The sequence below is a fragment of the Sinocyclocheilus grahami genome, unplaced genomic scaffold (genome assembly GCF_001515645.1).
Source record: "Sinocyclocheilus grahami isolate Dianchi unplaced genomic scaffold, SAMN03320097.WGS_v1.1 scaffold47.1, whole genome shotgun sequence".
Taxonomy (NCBI): Eukaryota; Metazoa; Chordata; class Actinopteri; order Cypriniformes; family Cyprinidae; genus Sinocyclocheilus; species Sinocyclocheilus grahami.
The window spans coordinates 2,052,139-2,076,291 of NW_015505226.1; the positions used below are offsets into that span (position 1 = coordinate 2,052,139).

Consider the following 24,153-nt stretch of genomic DNA (forward strand, 5'->3'; position numbering starts at 1 on the left):
TATAAGAGATTTTTTTATATATATATATATATATATATATATATATATATATATATATATATATATATATATATAATTTTAGATTCTTTTTTTTTTTTTAAAGATTTGATGCCACTAACCTGACAAACCTTGGCAAATCCATTGTCAAAAGTGCTTTTATCAAAAAAAAAAAAAATTCCCTGCATGCCTTCACTCCCACGAATTGTGTGAAGTCAGCCAATCAGATTGGAGCTTGCCAGATTGAGAAACTGCTTTCAAGTTTTGTGAGCAATATGCATCAGTCAGATGGTCAGCAAACAGACTGTGGGCGGTCTGAGGACGAGCCGTCTGAGAGTGAGACCAGTTGTGACATATCTTAATGTAACTTAGCACTGCTTTCAAGGAGATTTACTTATGAATAGCCTTGATTTCAAAACAAAAATCACTGTCTATGTGTAAACAATGATAAACAATGTCAAAAACATATCTGAGGTTAAAAACAGTTTCTTCTGAAAAGGTATTTTGAAAAAGTATTTTAGTCTATACAGAGAAAGTTCATCAAAATATCTTCTTTTGTGTTCTGTAAAAGAAAGTAACTCTGAGGGTGATGACAGAACTTTAATTTTTAGGTGAACTATCCCTTTAACACGACCCTATGTGTCATGTCTGCTCTGCATATTTAGAAGTTCTACAGTACCTTTCTGCAAATCTAATTTTCAGATTAGACATAAATCTGCTTTACGAACATCGGCTCCCGGTTAACGCTGCCACTCAAATCACGGTGTTTGTTGCCGACTCTGCTGTAGCTGTGGTGGGACATAAGTGTGATTATGCCTGACTGCAGCAAGAAATGAAACTGTCAATATTTCTGTTGCCCAGCAAATGACCGACCTCTTTTACAACAAACACAGCAAGACTTCATCATAGTTGAGCTAATTTCTAAAACAAACTGCCAACTTCCTCTCCAAATCACACTGCAAAACTACTTGAAGACCTCAAGGAAGTAATGAGCATGCATCCCGACTATAACAAGCCTGATCTTAGCTTAGATCTCTAGCACTAAAGTTACAGACTGTTACTTTGGGTTTTTCCTCTAATTACATTGTAATTAGGGCAGGACAGTGTGCTTTACAGTGGACCTTGTCTCCGTCATTCACACTCCCTAAGGAATGCTGTTACCTCGTTAACAAGAAAAGGGTCTCGTCGACTGACTGCAAAGCAGCCATGTCCTAGTTTCTACCCTGAGCAGCATCACATTAACATTTAAAGTTACATTAAGCACAATTCCTGGAATTACAATCCAGGCACTTTTCGAATGAGACTCCGACTACCCAGAACATCTCAAACAGTGGGTTTTAAAAGAATGTACATGCTTTTCTTATATTCTCTTGTCTCCTGACTATTTAAATGGTTTTAATAATTTAGTGTTAACCCTAATGCTGCAGAGAACAGGTTTCCCACTGAATAAAATGATTTCTTTACAGAATTTTGAGGTGAACATCCTTTGTGTTCACCTAGATTATGCGTATTCTTTAACAGTGTTTCCCAACCTTTTTTTGTCTTATACTCTAACCACCCCACAAGTAAAAAAGAAGAAGAAGAAAAAAAAAAGGAATTGATCAAATTTTCATTGCACTGGATATAATTCACACTATTAAATAAATTACGACATGCAATAACTTTTGTCTGATGACTTTATATTGTCTAAATGCACATTTTCATCTAAACAATTTTGTTTAAATAAGATTTAGCTTTTTCTGCCTTATAAATAAGTTAAATGTTATAACTATACAAAAAAGTGCACTAAAGCAGTAATATTGTGACATATCATTACAAATAATAATAACTGTTTTCTATTTTATTTATTCCTGTGATGACAAAGTTGAATTTTCAGCAGCCATTACTCTACAGTCTTCAGTGTCACATTTAAAAATAAAAATAAATAATTTATTTATTATTCCTTTCAACTAAATAGATAATTAAAAAGAAAAAAAATACTGACCCCCAAACTTTTGAACGTTCTATGAATAATGTGTATATTAATCTATAACACATTCAACTAATTCATATTCATTGAATTATATGTAATTTTATAAAGCAATAGCTATTAAGTTGCTGCTGATTGGATAGGAATCACTGGTCTTTAGAATCAATGACCCATCTGTCATAATCTCACAGAATTAACTTTACATAGCATCATCAAATGTTCTTGAAAAAGGTGAGCTGTCACAGAACTGCACAAAATTTGCATGTCTAGCCTCTCAGACCTTTGATTCACAAGCTTTATTACTGGAGTTGAATATTAGAATGTAGACTACAATTTAACACTTCACCCCCACAGTGTGTTCACTGTAAAGGCCCGAGTCCCCAGAGTGAGAGAGGACATGTGTGGGCAGATGGATGCCTGTCCTAGCTTACATAAACTCAAAAGCAGCATTCTGGTGTGAAGAAGAGGACTGTACATGGAGCACACTGCATTGATTTGTGCATGACCAGGTCACAGCAAGGGAGGATCAAACTCAGCTCAGCACAGAGAGTTCAGCGCAGGGGAGTTATCTAACCAGAACAAACATCTACCTTCACACAGACCTGTCTGCAGTGAATAGTGTAGGATGTCGTTCTTTTGAGTTGGACTTTAGAAGCGAAATGCACAACATCGGCAAGCACTAAAGATGTATTTCGGATTGCTTTCAGGCACTTTGACTAGATGAGTTTAGTCACCCAAAACTGAAAACTTTGTCTTTATGTTACTTACCTTTATGTAATTCCAAACCTGTACAGTATGGCTTTTACTGTACAAAACAAAAGGTTAAAAGGTGAAGGCCACTCATTTCAATATGATGAAAGGGAAGATGGTAAATATCCAAAATGACAAAAAGTAAAATTAATGTATTATAAAAAGTGGTTAAAATGATTTGTGTGCTATATTTCAGATCTTCTAAAGCTACATGTTGTTTTAAATAAGAACTTGCATGGTTAAATAAAAGTTAATGATAGCTTTGTGTGAGGAACAGAAGAAAATAACAATATTTACTGAAAATCTTGACATCTGTCCTAGAAGAAGAAACAACTCATAAAGGAATTGTTCTTTTGAGTTCAATCTGTTCAATAAATGCGTTGATCCAGTGCACAAAACCTTTCTTAAAGGGGTCATATGCCCATTTTCCACAAGTTTATATGATTCTTTAGGGTCTTAATGAAAAGTCTGTAACATAGTTTGGTTAAAATTTCTCAATGGTAGTGTAAAAACCAAACCAAACCAACATGCCTTACCACAGATTCGACCACAGAGTCCAATGTTTATATTTTTTCTACGAATCTTTGAGTTAACATGTACTAAACATGAGTGGAATTTGCACCGCAGCGCCCCCACACATGCTCATGACAAGAATAGCATGTATAGTTATCTTAATTTAACATTTTTAATGCGAATATGACATTATTTGACCTAACCCTAACCTAACTCTACCCCTACCCTTACCCCTAACCATAAATGTTTTTTTATTCTTGAAAGCGTCGGTCCCATTCATTTTAACTCCATTGAAAAAGATAAACCAGTACATTACATACAAATTTCTGCTTTTGTGTTCAAAGAAAGAAGAGGTTTCATATACTGTAGGTTTGGAATGACATTGGGATGATTAAATGATGAAGAAGTGACTGAATCATAAAAAGTGTCCATTTAATATTAGAATGGAGCCAGACACAATGCAAGTTTGCGAAAGAAAGAAAGAAAGAAAGAAAGAAAGAAAGAAAATGAAAGCTTAATAGATATTTGGCAACTGGTAATTTTAACGAGATTAGGAAAAATCTAATGATTTTGATTTCATGTCGATTTCACTGCTTCCAGTATTTCATATGCAGTGCTGGACTACAAATATAACTCACCATATGCTCTGCTTTAGTCATTAGCCAGTCTTGAGATCTTATGATAACCTCCCCTGAAAATCTACACGCCTGACCACATCAGCAAAACAATCGGAAGACATCAATGAAACATCATCTACATCATTCGATATGTTTGCTTCTTGCATCATTTGATAACTTCCTTTCTGAAATGAATGAAGTCCTTAAGTGTGCTGCAGTAATACAGTGCGAGATATAGGACTGGGGCCGGGCCGGATGTGGCTGCAGAGAATAGATGGAGTCAGTGAGCAGTGGAAGGCGGCGAGACAGAGGCATTTAAGGCAGAGATTCATCTGTGCTGCAGCATGCCTTGCGATTGAAATGGAAGTTAAATGTAATTGTTTTCTAGCTGCATTGATCCTTTTGTTTTCATTTGGCTGCCTGGCTGTGGGAGGACAGCAGAAAAAGACAAAGAAAAAGAGGAATAGAAACAGAGAGAGAGAGAGAGTAACAAAATAGATAGTGGGGGTGGGGGGCTTGTAAAGATGTGTAGAGGCAGGTGAGATGGGTGGTATATGTGTGGGGGACCCAGGAGACTCCTTTCTTCCAGTGTAAAGTGTTCTCATTTCTCCACTTAACATGGTTAATGAGGACAATTTCCCTAAAGAAGGCCCATATCCAACATATCACATCCATCTCAAAGAGCTGCACCTGAGTGCATGAACAAACACACTCTTGCACACATTAAACATGTGATTAAAAAAATATTGTACTGCACTCTGTGATCTATCTCTGTGATTTAAATATGCCCAGATGATAATATTGTACATGCACAAAGGACTCTTCAGTAGAAGCTTTTGTAAATCCGAGCTCATACGCTCCGAGTTTGGTGTCAACACAGGCAGTGAGTAGGCTGGAGGCAGTAAGACTGAAATTTTGTTTAAAAGACGCTCACAGTAGCTCTGTTTCACAACCAAGAAAGCTGCCTTGCTGTCAACTGTCTAAATAGGCAGGTGCCTCCTAGGCAGCATCCTGAATGAAATGGAACAAGCTGCTCATATTTTTAACTATAGTTCAATTATACAGTAGCTTTGGATATAAAGGTAGTTAGCAATACTACAGACTAATAATAAAAAGTAGTCAACAGCATTATTTCAATAGGGGAGAATGTTACAATTATATATGCTATTATTAAATTATACCATATACAACGTTCATAATTTGTGATAAGATTTGTTCATGTTCTTGAAATAAGTCTTTCTCGCTCCATATACAGTATTTGATCAAAAATAGAGTAATATTGCTGAAATATTATTACAATTTAAAATAAATGTTTTTCTATATAAATACATTATAAAATGTTATTTATTCCTGTCATGGCAACTGCATTTTCAGTAGACATTACTCAAGTCTTCAGAAATCACATGATCCCACAGAAATGTGATAAAAGTAAATAAGTAAATAAAAGTATTATTTTCTTGTATTTATATAATTTTACATATAAAAAGGGATATTACTACTTTTTAAAATTACTGAAATAAGTATTCAAATATTATTTTTTACTTCAGTGCAAAAATAACGTCACACAAGCATTTTTGAATGGGTCAATAAAAAATGTCTAAACAAATGGATTCACTAAAAGTAATCAGATATTGTTCATTTGACAAAGAGTGTAAATCTTAAGTATTTATTTGTTTAGTTCGCCTGGCTGCAAATCTGGATTTAAAATTTTAATTTTTTTTTTTTGCTACTCAAAAGTTTGTAAAAAGTAGCTTGTTGCTGGAGAAGCTACACTATTTTTGTAAACTGTCTTGCTACTGAAAAATGTTGTAAAGTTATCCACACATATCTACTGTACATTGTAAACAATTCTAAGATTATTTGAATATGTTTTAAGAAAATATTAAATTTGTCTACTTTAAAATTTCATTTAATTCAATTAGTTACTTTCCATTTCTTTGCCGTTGTAAAAGTTTCTAGCAATTTCTGTATTTTGTATTTTCTGTAATTTCTGTAAGTTTTCAGTATAGCACTCCTTGTATAAAAATACATGACACACACAAATGTTACATACTATATAAATGTAGACAGTAAATCTCTCAGGTTTTTGCCTTCACAAAAAGACTCCTTAGAATTTGGGCAAAATTTGGAACCCTCTTCATAATGGAAATGTGTCTTAAAAGGAAGTTTATGCTGGGTTTTGAAACAGAGCTTTTGTGTCTTGCTACTCGCTGCAGCTAGAGAGGTTCTGTAGCCTTTCTGGCAAATTGAGTCACTTCTCATTCTGGAATAACAACATCAGAGCAAAAACACATACTGAGAACAGTCTCTCTCTTCTCTACGTGCAGTCGCTGTAGTGTGTCAAAAGCAATGGGTGTGTGGCTACCTGGGTCAAACCTGTTCCTTGTTAAATGATTCATGCACCCCTACAATATCTGTCTGTGTATGTGTCTGAGTGTATATGTGTGTGTGTCAGTGTTTGTCTGGAGGCAAGATCCAAGAAAAAGTAAACCAAAGGGAGGGCGAGGACTCTGAGGAGACCTTGCGTGCGTACAGAAATACTGAATGTTGGCATTCTAGTTATTGGAACATCCAACAATGTGCTGTTAAATAAAGCATGCACATCCACAGTGGAAACGACAGATGACATACATCCTGTCAGCTGTATACAGGACATCCTAATGAATAAATAGCATACCTAATGCCACTCTGGCTGCTGAGGCATCATAGTTGATCCAGAAGGAGACCCAGGACAGGATGGTGATCAGGATTGAGGGCATGTAGGTCTGCAGGATAAAGTAGCCAATGTTTCTTTTTAGCTTGAAGCTCAAAGATAGTCGAGGATAGGCACCTGTTAAAAAAATGAGAAAGGTAGTCAAGAAATATTAAAAAGAAAGAGAAGCGAGGAAAATAAGTAAATAGGGAGACATGAGAGAGAAAAAAGACGGATATTTATTTCAAAAAGCCTTTGGAGAAATTCTCTACATTTTACATCAGTAGCACTGGAGGGGTAGCTTTTGTTGCTATGGCAACTGGCAAGCGTGCACAAAAAAATATATAAAAATCCGTGATTTGTTGCAGCTTAGCCTTAAGCACAAACACCACAGTGTGAAAGGAGACAAGAAACGAGAATGAAATAGTGAGTAAACATTAAATGTTAAAGCCCCCTATGAAATCAAAACAAGACTTTTATGGCTTGTAGTCCATGTCTATTAGTTTTGGAGCCATCTATTCACTAGAACACTTCTAAAGGCCCGTTCACACCAAGAATGATAACTATAAAGTTCACACCAGCGGATGATATTGCCTGTTTATTCTAAGTGCACACTCGTCTGCCACTTTAAATTCTCCAGCTCGTTATAGCAGGATTGATTCTGATTGGATGTCAATGTTTTTATCATTCATCAGCTGGAGAAAATCATTCTGAAAGTAATTTTAACGTTCGTTTGGCCATTTACAACTCTTTGTGGAATGTGTTTGAAATCAGATTGCAGGATGCTCGTGGGGGCTGGTTCTAATCTTCTTGACGGCGAAGAACCATTTGGCAATTTACACCCCTATACAAACGTAAAGTTTCTGACCAGAACTGTAATTTATATGCAAATGTCAAAAGGCTAAAAGGGGTCTTTTAAGCCATAAACAGTCCAACGCTCATGCATGATCCTACGCAGACGCTACATTATCGTCCTTGGTGTGAACAGGCCTTAAGAGTAAAAAAAAATAAATTAAGAAAATACATTATATAAATTGAAAATGTACAGGAAATTGGACCAAAAACATACTTAAAGTGCACTAAAAAGATTTTTCAATGAAATGTTCTATAAACAGAGAATGCCCTGCCCCCTACTGAAATAATATTCTCTCTAAACTTATATATATATATATATATATATATATATATATATATATGTCAACACAGTAAAGTCAGAAATAAATGTTTCTATTAAGGGGCAATTTTCACCCCATGGAATTGATCTTAATTAGCTTTTTTATTATTTATTTATTTTTTATTTATTTTAACTACATATAAAATATACTGTTATGTATTGTCATTTTTATATCAAATACTTTTATATTCAATTCGATTCAGACTCCAAATAATGAAATGTCAGAAAATGTCACTTTTATTCATACAGGAAAAAAAATAAATAAAAAAAATGTTAATCAACAACAACAAAACTCCTTACAAAGGCAATTTTTGCCATTATATTTTTAGTACTTTTGTTATATTCTGACATTTTTGGGCCAAGACCCAAGACAGATTGAACACATTTACCACTGTTTGGGGAATTGTTCAGATTTTTTTACAGACAAAATGCAGTAATTTCAATAAAAAGCCACACAGATTTTACTGCTTGGTAACTTTTTGTGAGCTGTGTTTAAAAACATTGCTACACTACTGACAACATACCTTTTTGTCTGCAAAATTTTGTTGAAATTTCACTAATGTGTCCTTTAATATTAGGAGTTTGAATCCCTGTTTAATGTTGAAATAAATTGTTCAACCCTGTCCAGTCCAAAGAACAGAAGGGGTTAGTATCAACACATCATGGTGAAATGTTGCCTTATAATACCAATATGATGCAAAAATACACAAGAGTGATCTGACACTGAACCATGCGGCTTATGTGATGAGAAATCTCTGCTTAGTTATTTATGGAGGTGAAAAAAGCAACTAACAAGCATTCAGCCTAGATACACATACACACCCAAACATGCACACAACCTATGAACAAAATCACACATCCTACACACATATAACACAACCTACAGATGCACATTATGCAACCTGTACACATATCACAGTCTATAAAAACATGCTACGTAAACTACGTTATGAACTTAAGCTACCTACAGATACTTTAGACTAATTACTTATACCTCACAAAAACCTTCCCACACAAATCACGCACAGACACACATATGTAACACTCCTCTCATCTTCTATTGGTCAGAGAAACAGATGTAATTTTGGGCTGGTCAAGGTTTGGCTGGTTAGCCTGAGTCATTTAGCATCTGCTAGAAGGGGGAGTGAATGTTCAGTGCTCTCTTCCACCTTCAATACCACGACTGAGGTGAGACCCTTGGCACTAGGGCCGTGCGATATTTACAAAAAAAAACTATAGCGATTTCTTTTATCAATTTTGCGATTTCGATTTTAATCACGATTTTGACACACACAGACATGCTTTACAGTCATTAATGCATTCAGTGTGAATTTGAAACATATTTCTAAAAAAAAACAATTAGAGCTTTATCAAAAAGCTGTAACATGTCTCTAGAACAGACATAAGGCAAAATAATCACTAAGTAAAGGTGTAACAAAATGTCTCTAGAACAGACATATGGCAGAAAAAAAAAATCCTGTGTCCAGGGATTTTTTTTTTGCCATGCATTGGTCATAGAGCTCTTTGTGGCATTGCCTCAGATGTTGAACTAGATTTGTTGCGCCAGTTCACACGTACTCCGTCTGCAGTGCGTATACAGTATGTGTATGTGGTGCAGAAGCAGCACAGACTCATTTTGCTTTCGCATAGGATGCGTTTGGAGTCTGCTCCTGATCCGCGGCTGTAACATTTATCCATTATTTTGATTTCAAATCCAAACGTTGTTTCTGAATATGCTTTTTCAGCATTGTGATTCTCTTTTATCACAGTACAGTAATACAATCTTTCATAGACACATTCACGTTTAAACTCAATAAATATAACTTTGTTTAACTACCACCACGAGTGCCATCTATTATTGCCTTGTTTATCTAAAAGTGCACTTTTCCTTGTTTTAAATCTAGCCAAAAAGCCATGTGTTGACTGTGAAACAGTAAACTTTAATTATATGCATTTATGGTGTAATTACTAAATTTCCGTGTCAATCCATGTTCATTTTTACCGCGAATAATGCACTGTCACTTTAATTCAGCATGTATAGGACAGCAGAAATAGATTCCGTGCGGAAACGATCGCAGCATGACTGCTGCAGACGCACCACCGCTCCTGGAGCGCACTGCCGGACCGCAATCGCGTGCAGTGTGAACGCTCCGATCCGTTAACATGGGCGCGGAAAAAATACGCACCACAGACGGAGTGTGTGAACCTGGTGTTACGTTTGTATGCCCGCCCGGTCTGTTCTGTTCTCGTGCTCCATTTAGGCGTTCTGCATTCTGATTGGTTGAATAGCATACTGCGGGAGGTCGGGGGCGAGGAAAATCGTGCTATAAAACGATTTAGAAATCGCGATTTTATGACGAAATCGATTAATCGCACAGCCCTGCTTGGCACCAGACCCCCTACTACAGCTGCAGCAAAAAAGGCTGCCCACTGTTCTGGTGTGTGTTCATGGTGTGAGTGGGTCACCATACTTGGCCACACGTCACGTCCTTTCCTTCTATATACAATGTGGACCCAAAAATGGTCATCAAATCTTAATTGACAGCCAATAAAAATAGTCTGAATTCTGACAACATTTTTCTTCTTCTAGAAAAAGCTTATCATGGCATCAGCAATACAGTCACATCCTCCTCAATCACAACCTCACGATTCCCAAAATCTTTTCAGTATGTGCAGAAGATAGCCAGTCTCTTTCTATGTGCCATTAATTCAGAATGGGGAATAATCATTACAGCGCTGCCTCTATGAATGCCTTAGATTTAGAAGAGAATAATTTATGCAGTGGGTCTTCTACCTCATGAATATGTGATGGTTTGTATCAAGTGGCTGTTTTTTCCCCTCTCTGACTCCATCTCTCATTTTCTCCCCCCTTCCTTCTCTGCTCTTCTTTTTAGAAGCTTGAGGAAATAGAGTGGTAATTGCTCCTCCATTATTACTGGTCTGTTTTATCATGAGGAGGAAAGATATCTGATGCACAGGCCCCAATTAGGCGGTCCATGGGAATACATTCTCGAGAGGGTGCGGCCAGAAAACAGGACACCCAGAAAAAAACATTACATAGAAAGGCATGAATAATAGAAATCACCACTTTTCTGCATGGTAAATACACTTGGTTAAAAAATGTCAGCTTGTTCAGAGCTTTAAATTGTTACAAAAACCATAAGAACCATTTTGTGCAGACTTCATGTCAGGGTCTTTTTTGCAGTAAACTTGCACCCTGACCCATGTCTCAGATCTAAGCTATACACTTTACTCTTCATCTTAAGGAGTCATGACTGCAAGGTTGCAAATATTAATAATTTGTCACCTCATATGTTGCATTTGGAATAAAGAGGCAGGCACAATCTAAACAGTTTTAAGTTTCAAGCTTGTTTATCACTTCATGTTTCATTATAAATAAAGAAGCAGACACAAATAATTAGTTTTAAGTAAACTTTAAAGATGCTGAAAAAATTCTCCTGCAATCTCCTTTTTAGTCTTACTGGTTACTTACTCAACCTGTCTTGCTACTTTACCTGTGGAAAAGACAACATTTCTGGACACAAGTTTGTAGTCCACGATGGAGAACTGTGGGAGCTCGATGCGTGACACACCAGTCACTGCATTTTCTCCTCCCTTCCAGTAAAACTCGATGTCATCTGTTGTGTATCCATCTACAGGACAAGCAGAAATTAAATCATGTTTAAGGGGGAGATTTACTGAACTCAGACAGTGCTTCATACATTAAAATGTATATATTTATGCAACTTTTCCCTCCTTTTCAATTCTAAGGCTGTGGTTCCTTGAAATTGGTTCTTTCTTTCCATAATTAGTGTGTGTAACATATGCTGAAAAGTAAAAAAAAAACAAAAAAAGTCAGCACAAGTGCATTGTTAGCAGAATCATGCATATGAGCATCTGTTATGCACAAGTGTGGGGAGCTGTCAGGGGTCAGATTTCCCACTGTGACACAGACAGCTCCATTTCATTCCAGCATTGCTATATTTGTAAACCATAATGGTGGTTTTATTAGTGTGCAAGCACTGTGTACAATTAGAGTTGGGTTATTCGGGGGGAGTGACTACCATATTCTGTAAGTGAATTTACCTGCTAAAATAAAATCAGGTAGTGGCAACCAAATTGTCATTCAAATTTGTACACCACTAAACTGAATAACTAGTTGTTAAAGCAGTGGTGTAATTTAAGTGACGGTCCACAGAGAGTTGATTGTTTAAATGCAATTAATGAGCATAAACAAAACACTCCTTCGGTCAACAGAGTTTTACAATTACATGTGCCATACAAGATTCAATACCCTGCAGAGTCTCTTGGAGTAAAATTAGTTTTTGGGGTGTTTGGAGTCAAAAATATTACTCTTCAGCTTTTTTTATGTAACTAAAACAATAAAATATTTCCCTTATTGTGCTTTCAGTTAGCCTGCTAACTGATTAGCAAGCTAAGCTAAAATTCCATTATGCATTCAGTTCAGAACAATCAGCCAGCTAAGACGACATATCCAGCAAAAGGTACCACATAATCACCACATAAAAAAGGTTTAATTTTGAGCAACATTACCATTCAAATATTTAAGGTCAGTTTTTTTAAAAGAAATTTATACTTTTAGTCAACAACTATGCATTAAATTGATCAAAAGTGACAGTAAAGACATTTATAATGTTACAAAGATTTCTGTTTTTAAATAAAATGCTATTCTTTTAAACTTTCTATGCATAAAAGAATCCTGACAATTCTTTGTTCTTTGTTCCAAAACAAATATTAAGCAGCACAATTGATAGTACATTGATAGATAGAATGATTTCTGAAGGATCATGTGACACTGAAGACTAGAATAATGGCTGCTGAAAATTCAGCTTTACTATCACAGGAATAAATTGCATTTTAAAATACACTTAAAAAAACACTTCTTATAAATAATAAAAAAGCAAAGAGACTTCTCTTGTAAAAAACAAAAAACAAAAAAAAAATCTTACTGACCCCAACCTTCTGAACTGTAATGTATATAAAATTGATGTGGTAATATCACATTTTCTATTCAAAACCTATAATGAAGTGTAATTATTATTATTATTTTAGGCACCATAGCAGAAATATACAACATTATATAAATAATACTGCATATTACATTTTTGCAGCTTCACCAGTGAGAAAAGCACCAAACTAGCACTGACCAGTATAAACCAGCTTGAAACAGCATGGAAATGTATATTGGTCTTTGCAGCAGGGCATTTGTAGGTGAGTGAGGAGAAAGAACACTTACAACTCTCTATCTCCAGAGTGCAGTTCTGCTCATCTAATGGATACCTTCTCAGATCCATCATGCAAGCGGCAGTGGTTGTGATTCTAGAAACACAGAAACACACACAGGTCACAGAAAAATCAAAGCCACATTTCTATACATTCAGGTAATCAGGTGCTCTTCTACAGTAGTATATAGCAGGTCTTGCATTTGCTAAACAACACTGCAAAACGTTTGTGTGTATCATTGTAAACAAGATGAGCAAGATGCCTTCAAAAGGATTTTGAACCAAATATAGCACAGAGCATATGAGTGGACATGAACAAATAGTACAGATTTCAATATATATGAAAATGCGTTTTTTTGTACCATAAAAGTTGCTACTGAGTAGTAGTACTGCAAGTTGCCAAACAAGCTCAAAGAAAGCCCACATCTCATTTCATTCCATTCATCATGTCACTTTGCTACAAGTGTGAGCTTAGACTAAAATGTGATGACAAACGTTCTTAGAGAGTCAATATCAATGAACATTTAAAGTAAGGTTTGGTTTCGCATCCAGGTAACGATACAATCCAGGTATTGATTTTTCTTCCTGGTAACAGCTGAAATATCATAAGTGGAAGAGCTTGTTCAATCCTTCTAATCTTATCTGGATGAATGCATGGCCGTGGTCAGGGGTGCAACCAAATGGGGCTGACTAAAGTCCTCTAAGGCAGGGGTTTTCAAACAAGGGGGTACTAGTAGATTATTATGGTTTTAAATTTCTTAATTTTTAAATTTCATTTTTTTGTCCCAGGCTCTGTAAATTTAAGCCACATCCTGGAAAAACACCATTACCTAAGAGTGGTCAATTTTACTGTTGTTCCGTGAATTTTTGTAAGATTTACCTACGTAGATTTTGCAACTGGTTCAAGTTGCTCACATGGGTTTGCTGCACTGACCAACAGAAAGCTTGGTTCTAAAGTTTCTTCTGTGTTAAATGCATTACACTATTGACAAGAGACAATGGACCTTTTTAGTCTGTGAAATTTCGCCAATGTGACCACATATTAAACTGTGGTTTATGCATACACTACTAATAACGGACAATGCACCTTTTTACCTTTTGAAATTTCAAATAAGTTTCGCTAATGTGATTGTGTCTTTACACATAACAACTGGACAGATCATTTGAGAGTTAAAATAACTCCATGCATGCAATTAAATTGTTTACTTGTTTTTTTTTATCTCTACAGATATATATTCAAGTAATGTTTTTTTAAAGGTGCCCTATTATGCCACTTTTTACAAGATGTAAAATACATCTCTGATGTCCCCAGAGTGTGTATGTGAAGTTTTAGCTCAAAATACCCCACAAATAATTTTTTTATAGCTTGTTGAAATTGTCACTTTTAGGGTATGGCAAAACGCCGTTTTTGTGTTTGTCCCTTTAAATGCAAATGAGCGGGTGCTCCCGCCTCCCTTTTCAGAAGAGGGCGGAGCTTCAAGAGCTTATGCTCCGGCATACCGATGTTACGGTTTAACTGGTGGTGACCGTGTTACTGACTTCACACTGCTTCCAAATGCAATTTTTAACTATCACATTCCTGTCTATGATCATTCTGGTAGCACGTGAAGGCAGCATCAGTGAAAACAGGCAGAGACAATGGTAGCTTTAGCAACATTCGCCTTACAGAGAGCCAAGAAGCTCTTTTGGAAAACAAAATATGACGCGTGATGCTTACTTTGTCTGGAGCTGACGTTCGTGCACGAAGCGTTGGTATCACTCTTGCCTCTTTCAGAAGCAATCTTTGCACAACTCCAGCGCTGAACTGACCCTCGTTTGTGAAATGCAAATGAGCGGGTGCTCCCGCCTCCCTTTTCAGAAGAGGGCGGAGCTTCAAGAGCTTATGCTCCGGCATACCGATGTTACGGTTTAACTGGTGGTGACCGTGTTACTGACTTCACACTGCTTCCAAATGCAATTTTTAACTATCACATTCCTGTCTATGATCATTCTGGTAGCACGTGAAGGCAGCATCAGTGAAAACAGGCAGAGACAATGGTAGCTTTAGCAACATTCGCCTTACAGAGAGCCAAGAAGCTCTTTTGGAAAACAAAATATGACGCGTGATGCTTACTTTGTCTGGAGCTGACGTTCGTGCACGAAGCGTTGGTATCACTCTTGCCTCTTTCAGAAGCAATCTTTGCACAACTCCAGCGCTGAACTGACCCTCGTTTGTGAGGCAGTCCGGCATAAAATGATTAGCACAAACATATAGGACTTTTCTGTTTTTTCCCCGAGACATTTTCTTCGAAAATTTAAAACACAACACTTGTAATGCCTCTTTGGCGCTGACATTGTATCTCCAGCAGCTACAGCAAGAAAACAGTAACGGCGGACTGCTGCTTCTTACTCAGGGCGATGTCTATGCTAATAGGTCAGAGAGGACTTTCCCGAGTATGACATCATAATAAGGAGAAATCTGGAACCGCTTGTTTGGAGAGACTGTTTATGATTTATTGGGATTATAAAAAAAATGAGTGGGTGGATTTTTACCATTATAAGCTGGTTGTTTTCACACACTGCGGCCACACAACTGTGTTCAAACACCTTATAAAAGTGATTTTTGCATTCTATGGCACCTTTAATAATGTCTGTATTACACACTCTCCCTCGATTTAGATTTAAGGATCACCCCCCAAACATAAGCATTTTGACATATAGCTTTGGATTGGAGTGGCTACTATGTTTCTGTGGTCCTTCCCTTCTAGAGTGGGTAAATTAAAGAGGAAACTCAGTGTCTTCATTCCATCTTCAGAGCCGTTTTAATGAGAGCACACTCAAATGCCTTACCATAAATATGCAGGCTCTTCTTTCTTTAATGGCGTCCAGCTAAGGGAAACAAATAAAAGCCCTCCATCCACACTATCGCGTCGTCAAACTACAATATGTGCATTATATGACCAGGGAATTCCCTTGATGAACTGTAAAATGATGTTCAATGGATTGCTGATGTTCCATTTGAACGAAAGGAGATAAATCATAAAAAGACGGAAACGGTTCAATAAACTTTATAAGCAAGAACCATACATTAGCATATGGCTGCATTATTCCACAGGATCTCATTTGGAACTAAACGAAAAGCTAAATTAGGCTACGGTAACTGGCTCATAGAGCACTCCAGCTGGTACAGAGGATGAAGGCATACCCATGGTCTTCCGCGTGGGAACGAGCAAAGCAGCTCATTTAGGATCAGAGTCTGATAACACTAAAGGGGTTTAACAAGATAAAGGCACACATTAGCACTTATGCAATTTAGTAGGCGAGTGCACTGAGCAAAATAGGGCACGCTCTCACGATGTGTGTCCACTAAAGCTGAGTACTATCAGACTCTTCCCACAGATGAAACGTCAAATACAAACAAATTGTGTGAAAGGTAGATTTTAGTAAAAAACTTTATTTTGAAGAAAAAATACATTAATTTACAATTTATTAAATTGTTATTACATAATAATAAATTATTAAATTCATCCCATTTAACAAATTTAAAAGTATATATATTTTAAAGTATTTTATTGTAATTTAAGATGTTTGTATGTTTATTTGACATTACTGTATATCTATTAGTGATCAAAAGCTGATTAATCATCAAAAACAAATAAAAAGTAAATTTTCAGGCAAAACAAGCAATACTGGTTGATGGCTCTGAATATGAGACCAGTTCTTACCTTAATCCATAAAGAACTGTGCCATCCGGGTGCAGGCGGATCATGCGGTTCTTCACTGTGACACCGTGGACAAAAGACTTCTTGTCATTTAAGAAATACGTGTCAGGAACCCAGAGCTGGTCGGCTACCCGGTTGTCTAGGGTGAGATTGAGAGGGATCCCAGTATATGCGAGCCGCTTGTCCCTCCAGTACTGCTGGAAATACATGGTCAGTGTGTAGTCCTGTAGAAAATTTTAAAAGAACCATTAGTAGTTAATTTTATCAGACAAATTTATTGAAAAAAATATTGCAATCCACAGTATTTAGCCATAATATTTACATCCCTATTTTTTTTTTAAAGAAAAAATTTAGAACATGTATCAATGCGTTTTATTTATTTTATTTATCCATTTTTTATTTATTCAAATCAAAATAAACAATGTCAAATATTGCCTATTTGTGTCTTCATATTTATTTTGATTTGTGCACTCTCTGTGAGGACACACGTGATCCACACAGCACCAGGTCAGAAATGACTAAATAACTTCAAAGTGACCATCACATGTGCCCTTAGCTAACAGCCTTAAAAGGGCCTTTTGTGAAAGTATTCAGCTGCTCACTTTTGTTCTGGAACAACCCTTCAGGTTGTGTCCCCTTCTCGTAGTATCCTTGAAGGACCCCAAAATGCTGTTCAGAATTCACCCTAGATTTTGTATCAGAGCTCACATGCTCTGTTTTTCCTAAAGGGTCAAAAGTGTCAAGGTCAGAAACAGAAATCCAAATACTGTGGCCTTCAGCAAATAGATTTTCTGTTGTCTGAGTGATATTTATAGAAGCGTCAAAGTTGGATTGGAAACAAGCTGCCTTCAGCCTACATTTTTCAAGCCTGTCTGCCATAAAGACGCTGCGTGGCCATCTCCGCGAGACAGTATGGTCTGCACTGGACTGACTATAGATTTCCATTACGCCACCATAGTCTCAGTAGTACACTTGACATCAGCTCGTAGACCTATACTATATAACCTCAGCAATTCACAGTGTAGAAATTCAATGAAACTAAAGCATCGGCATGATAGGCCTTATATTTGGGCCATCTCTGAGAATCAATGAATTTTAAAAGGGCTGGAATCACGAAATTTATGGACCTTATTTATCCCCTGGGCCAGAGCTGAACCTGGTTGAAATCCAGTAGGAAGCACACATGTGTGTACTTTGTGTGTCTGCTGAACGGCTATATTAGGTACTCATGGGTAAAATGAAGACCTGAGATGATGTCCCCCACAATGTGCACAACCTGTTGATGTAATAAGAAGTAATTCACTTACAAACATATGTTAGAACGGTCTTAGGCCCCTGAGGCTGACTTCAGAGAGTGCTAGCAGATCTGTGAAAGCAGAGGCTGCATGTGCAAGAGACCGTGTAAGTGGAGTTCATTAGCTAACGAGATGAGGGGGGATGACATGACAGGGACACCTTCTTTATGATTACTAATGTCTGTGATCCCCACTCTCTCTCAGTCTTCTATTCTTTCCACCCCTGTCCCTCCTCCTGCTTCTTATTTTCCTCCTTTCTCCATTCATCCCTTTTCGGTAAGGCTTTTGTTTTAATGAACCCCCTAAATGACACTGATGGTCGGATGCTACTCTTTCTCACAATACATTATACCCTACACTATCAAAAGTGTAGATGCTAATTAGAATTAAAAATGCTTGATATCCCAGTCAGTGTTGGATAGTATTAATCAGTAGCTAATTTTTAAAGGGATGGTTCACCCAAAAATGAACATTCTGTCATCATTTACTCACCCTCATATTGTTCCAAACCTTGTATGACTTTCTTCTTTTCAAACACATTTTTTTCCCCTTTTGTCCATGCAATAAGGGTCAATGTTTAAAAATAGTCACCACAATCTTTCTTTTTTTTCTTTTGCGTGTGTTCTACAGAAGAAAGAAAGTCATACAATTGTGGAACAGTGTGAGTAAATTATGAAATAATTTTCATTTGAGGTTGACAAGTAATACAAGTGGCAACAAACAGTATTTGTTTATATACTCCATTCAAAAGTTTGGGGTCAGTGTTAATTTTTTCGGTAACACTTTCTATGAAGCCCATATTTATAACATTGTAAGGGTATTCTTAAGGCATTATAATGAATGCATAATGCATTATAAAAGACCTTATAATATGTTATATCATCTTATAAATAATCATAACAACAATTATAATACATTATAATGCTTTCGCATTTGTGGTTATAAGTTTTAAGATTATGATTATTTATAACACACAATGAACAACATATAAAATCTATTTTTACATTTATAATGGACTATATATCTTGACATTGTTTATTTAAGATCTGCACAGTATCTTACTACATCTTGTAAGTGGTTAGGTGGGGAGTGTTTTTTGAGTGTTCCCAGTGAGGCTAATATTAATTTTGATGTGAGCTAGTTAATAATTTCAACTGAAAAAAAAATGCAATGTTTATATGTTAGGTTACATTTTATTTTGATGGTCCCCCTAGTATATTGACAATAAGAAACTTTGCAACTACATGTCAACTAACTCTCAGAGTATTAGTAGGCTTAGGTTAAGGTTAGGGTTGGTAGAATGTTGACGTACTTGCAAAGTTACTTATAGTCAGTTTGTCTGTTGGGGAACCGTCAAAATAATCAAACTGATATTACGTTCAAAGCAAATTTGTCTTATTACACATTCATCTGATCTGATATCTGATCTTAAGGCTGTTTGAGAAAAATTATTATTATTATTATTACTATACTTATAAGTGGTCTTTAAAGTAAAGTAGCATAAGAAAGATGGCAAGATATGAGACTTATAATGCATTATAACTATGAGAAATATAATCCATTGTAACTTAAGTGGATGCAACATGTTCACTGGGTGTTATAAATCGACACTCGATAGAGTGCCAATGGTCTATTTGAGAGATAGGTGGCGGTAATGCACTTATAAGTCTGCGATCCGCCGTAAAAACTATATAAATACTGTTCAGTTTCTTGCACAGACCGATCGTTTCGTGTATTTACACGTCAATGTATCGTCACGAGCCGCAGGGTTTAATTTGGTTTTGTTTGTGTATGTTTTTTTATACTCTCAAAGCCGTGATTCCCATTCACTTCCATTATAAGACTGACAGACCACAACGATTTGAGTTAAAAATTTTCGTTTGTGTTCTACTGAAGAAACAGTCACCTACATTTTGGATGCCCTGGGGGTAAGCAGATAAACAAAATTTTTGGGTGAACTATCCCTTTAATACACAAAAGTGTGTACTGTATCATCAAAGTCCAGGCATGGCACCAGAATTTTTTCTCTACTGGTGCTAAGGGGGGGCTAGACCAAAACCGGGGGTTTTTAAACCCCCCCCCCCCCCCAGCCCCGGGGTAGCGCCATCACTGTCAAAGTCCATTAATCAAACATTAGCTACAACAGTGTTTGGTTCCATACGGACCAGGCCTCACAATTTAGCACGCATGTGATCCGCGAGTTAGTTGCAAAGTTCAACCATCATAGAGTGAAAGTTCATCATTTGCACATGTTTCTAAGTCAAACGGAAGAAGAGGCGAAAGAGAACTCAATTTGCTACTCACACGCTGTTTTCAGCATGCACACTCAAAGCGCACACACAGAGAGATGTGTTTCAGAAAGTGACACAGAAATCAGTTCACTTTTGTGTCTCCTTGCACTTGAAATGACATATACACATAAAATTATCTTAAAATACCCAACAAGTATTCTCGTTAACACAGTTAGTTATGTCTTAAGTGAAGTGAACATAAACAGAAAGAAATCAGATGTGTATCATTATAGTGATCCGTGTATACGGTCTTAAAGGGACAGCAGCTTATAAATACCTGCTACTGACATTGTGTCAATGTTAATCAAACAACAAAACACAACTTTAACAAAGCTTAATCTATATTTAATTTATACAGTGAACACTATGCAGTGTAATTTTTCATTTAATAATTAAATTTCTGTACCTGAATACTACTGTTAAACCTTATTTTATTGTAGCTTTGTTCTGTTGTATTTATCTAAGCTTGAAATGTGTGTGTTAGTTGTTATGTTTCAACTTTATTAGTTAGGCTATAGTTTTTACTGTGGCATCAAAGAAGTACTTAAAGTGTTCTTAAGATGTTACTGAACCATCAGCTTCATCCTCATGTAACAGTCCAGTGCCAGTATGTGAAGTGTGTCGTGGATCGTGACGTGACTCCTGACGTTGTTCGTGGCCACGGTGGCCTGGGCGGAGCTCGCGCTTGGGGCTTCTTGTCATTGTTGTGTTGGCCGTCGCCATTAAAGGCTTGACTAAACTATTATCTCGTCTCAGCGATTCAATATACCTCACCTACACACTGGCGTGGTGGCAGCGTTATCGTATTCACTCCCCAAACGTTCCGGTGAGCTCACGTAAGATCTATTCATGCTACAATCACGCGAAAGCGAGCAGCGTTGTGGATTATCTCCGCTGACGACACTCGAGATATTAGCCATGGCGCAATACACACAGAGCACCTAAGCAGTGGTGCTTAACGAAAGTTGAGACTGTGAATTCATTTGAGAACTGGCATCAGAACCTTGTTTACACGTTGTCATTGGACAATGAGTTCGCTCCTTTTCTAGTTGACGGCGCGCACTGGGAAAAGAAGACAAGGGCTTCACCATTCAGAGGTTTTACCGATGACGACAACAATGATGTTCCCGCAGCGCAATGGCGCACTCGCCAACAAAAGGTCAGCATGCTCGAGCTTATGCTGGGGCAGATTGCTAACTACTGCCCTGTTATTTCCCGAAATACTATTGTTAAAAACTCCACTTGCATTGATAACATATGGCAGACTATCAGACTACATTATGGATTCCAATCTACTGGTGCACATTTCATTGACTTTGCTGCTATTAAGCTTGAGTCCAATGAAGGGCCAGAGGATTTGTACCAGAGATTAATGGCTTTTGTTGAGGACAATTTACTACGCAGAGACTCTGGCATTACGCATGGAGGTGAAGCCATTCTAGAGGATGAGGATCTCTCTCCCTCGATCGAAAACTTCATTGTTCTAACTTGGCCTCATCTTATACACAGTGATTTGCAGGCGAGTTCGAGGATGACAGCAAGGACATATCCTTCAATCCTAAGGCAGTACAGCTTGTTCACATCATGCAGTCACCCTGCCTCGAGGAGATCAACTTTGGATTGTCACCGACGGTGCTCTTAGGGATCCAGGGCTAGGCATGTTTGTTGTATGTATGTCTAGACAATGTATGTTACGAGGGGGGAAAAGTTGTTGATCGCTGGACACTTTAGCGCTAAGCTTCGCAAAAATCTGATCAATTGGATTGCGTGTGAGATTGAGGCCCTAGCTATAGCCGCTGCTCTGAAGCATTTTGGTCCATATATTATTCAGTCATCACAGAAGGCGTGTGTGCTCACTGACAGTAAACCATGCGTACAGGCCTTTGAGAAGCTGTGTAGGGGGGAATTTTCTGCGAGCCCACGCGTTACTACTTTCTTGTCTACTGCAAGCCGCTTTCAGGTCTCTGTTCGTCATGTTGCTGGGGCTGCTATTCTCCCTTCAGATTATGCTAGCCCCATGCTGCACAATGTGACAGTCCGGCATGTCAGGTGTGTAGCTTCGTCCGTGAATCCATGGTCTCTGTCGTGTGCCGTACTGATGTTGCCGACATCTTGCGGGGAGCTCAGAAGTTGCCCTTTGCCAATAGGGCCACATGGTTGTCTATTCAGATTGAGTGTCCAGACCTCCGCAGGGTACGCGCACATCTTCGGCAGGGTACACGCCCTTCCAAGAGAGTTACCAATGTCAAAGATGTGAAATGGTATTTGAATACTGTTAACTTAGCAAGGGATGGGCTGTTAGTTGCGCGGCGTGACACACCACTGTCAAACACAACAGAATGCATCATTGTTCCAAGGTCAGTACTGCATGTAACTAAGCTGTAACTAAATCAGCATACTATCATCTCAAAAACATTGCAAGTGTACTTCTACGCGCTGGACTTGGATTCAGCCATCCAGCTTACCAGTAAGGGATGTCACCAATGTGCTGCACTGACTAAGTCTCCTGTGTTCGCAGTGGAGCAGTCTAGCTGTAATCCACCTGAGACGGTCGGGTCTACTTTTGCAGCTGACGTACTTAAATGTGAGCGCCAGCTCATCTTAGTCGTTCGTGAGTGTGTGACATCCTTTACAGCTGCCTTGTTAATTGATGACGAGCGGAAGGAGACATTGCGGGATGGTATTGTGCGCTTGTGTATTGGCCTTCGTCCGCTTGATGGCCCCTTTGCTGTAGTTAGAACTGACCCAGCACCAGGTTTTTCAGCACTGGCCAAGGACACAGTGTTTGCTCAACACAGGCTGGCCATTGAGGTTGGCGATGCTAAAAATATCAACAAAAATCCGGTGGCCGAAAAGGCCATCCAGGAGCTACAGGGCGAGATTTTACGGCTAGAACCACACTGTGAGGTCGTCACCCCCTTACTATTGTCTGTAGCTGTTGCTCGGTTAAATAGCCGTATTCGGTCACGTGGCACGTCAGCCCGTGAGATGCTGCTACAGCGTGATCAGTTCTCTCTCGAACAGTTACCGGTGCTTGACCGGGAACTGATTGTGTTGCAGCATGCACAACGCCTGGCTAACCACCCCCACAGTGTTAAAGCTAAAGCTCCACTAAGTCGAGGTGCACCTAGCCTGGATATTTGCCCTGGCAACCTTGTGTATTTGTATAGCGACCGTAACAAGTCACGAGCTCGAAACAGATATCTTGTGCTTAGTTCAGACGGGACGTGGTGTAACGTCTGTAAATTTACGGGTTCCCAGTTGCGGCGTACTTCTTATAGGGTTCGCTTAACAGATTGTTATAAAGTTGACTCTTTCCCAAGTGTCACAGGTCATTGTGGTAAAGGTGCAGCATCTGAGAGCGAAGAGGAGTGCAACGTGCCACTTGTTGCACCTCCGAGCGACCCTGACATCCCCCTGGCGATAGCGACACCCGCTTCGCCCCTTGGGTCTGATGACAGCGGATGTACGGAGGGAAGGACCGTGTCCCCATCAGGTTCGGTGGAGGTCCCGTGCCATGAGTTAGCCTCCCTCTCAGCTGTTCCGGTGCAGACTCCTCGGCGGTCAGGCCGTCTCCGTCAACTTCCCGTCAAGTTAAAGGATTATGAGCTGCACTAGATGGGCTGCCTTCACTCGTATCCTTGCTTTGCTTCGAAAGAGTTTTGTTGTAGCTTTGCATTAATATTCTGCAAGGCTCCATAAGGATCTGCTGTACTGTTCTCACTAGACAGATGGTTCCGTTGACTCATCTTTTATCGTCACATGTCACTCTTTTGTGTTCCCCTTTTTTTGTCTGTTTCAAATGTCCACAGGTGCCAGAGAAGAGGGGGTATGTTCTGGAGAGAAAATGGGTGGCGCCAGTATGTGAAGTGTGTCGTGGATCGTGACGTAACTCCTGACGTTGTTCGTGG

At 38.2% G+C, this 24,153-nt stretch overlaps 1 protein-coding gene across 3 annotated transcripts in view; it reads right to left on the bottom strand.

Moving 5' to 3' along the window:
• Positions 1 to 24,153, bottom strand: part of LOC107582723 (gamma-aminobutyric acid receptor subunit beta-3-like) — a 78,249-nt gene that overhangs the window by 9,540 nt on the left and 44,556 nt on the right. For all 3 annotated transcript variants that reach the window (XM_016268666.1, XM_016268668.1, XM_016268667.1), the window contains 4 exons: positions 16,660 to 16,880; positions 12,970 to 13,052; positions 11,228 to 11,365; positions 6,524 to 6,676 (listed from right to left, as the gene is read on the bottom strand). In XM_016268666.1, the coding sequence (XP_016124152.1) occupies positions 6,524 to 6,676; positions 11,228 to 11,365; positions 12,970 to 13,052; positions 16,660 to 16,880 (595 nt within the window). The remainder of the gene's footprint in view (positions 1 to 6,523; positions 6,677 to 11,227; positions 11,366 to 12,969; positions 13,053 to 16,659; positions 16,881 to 24,153) is intronic.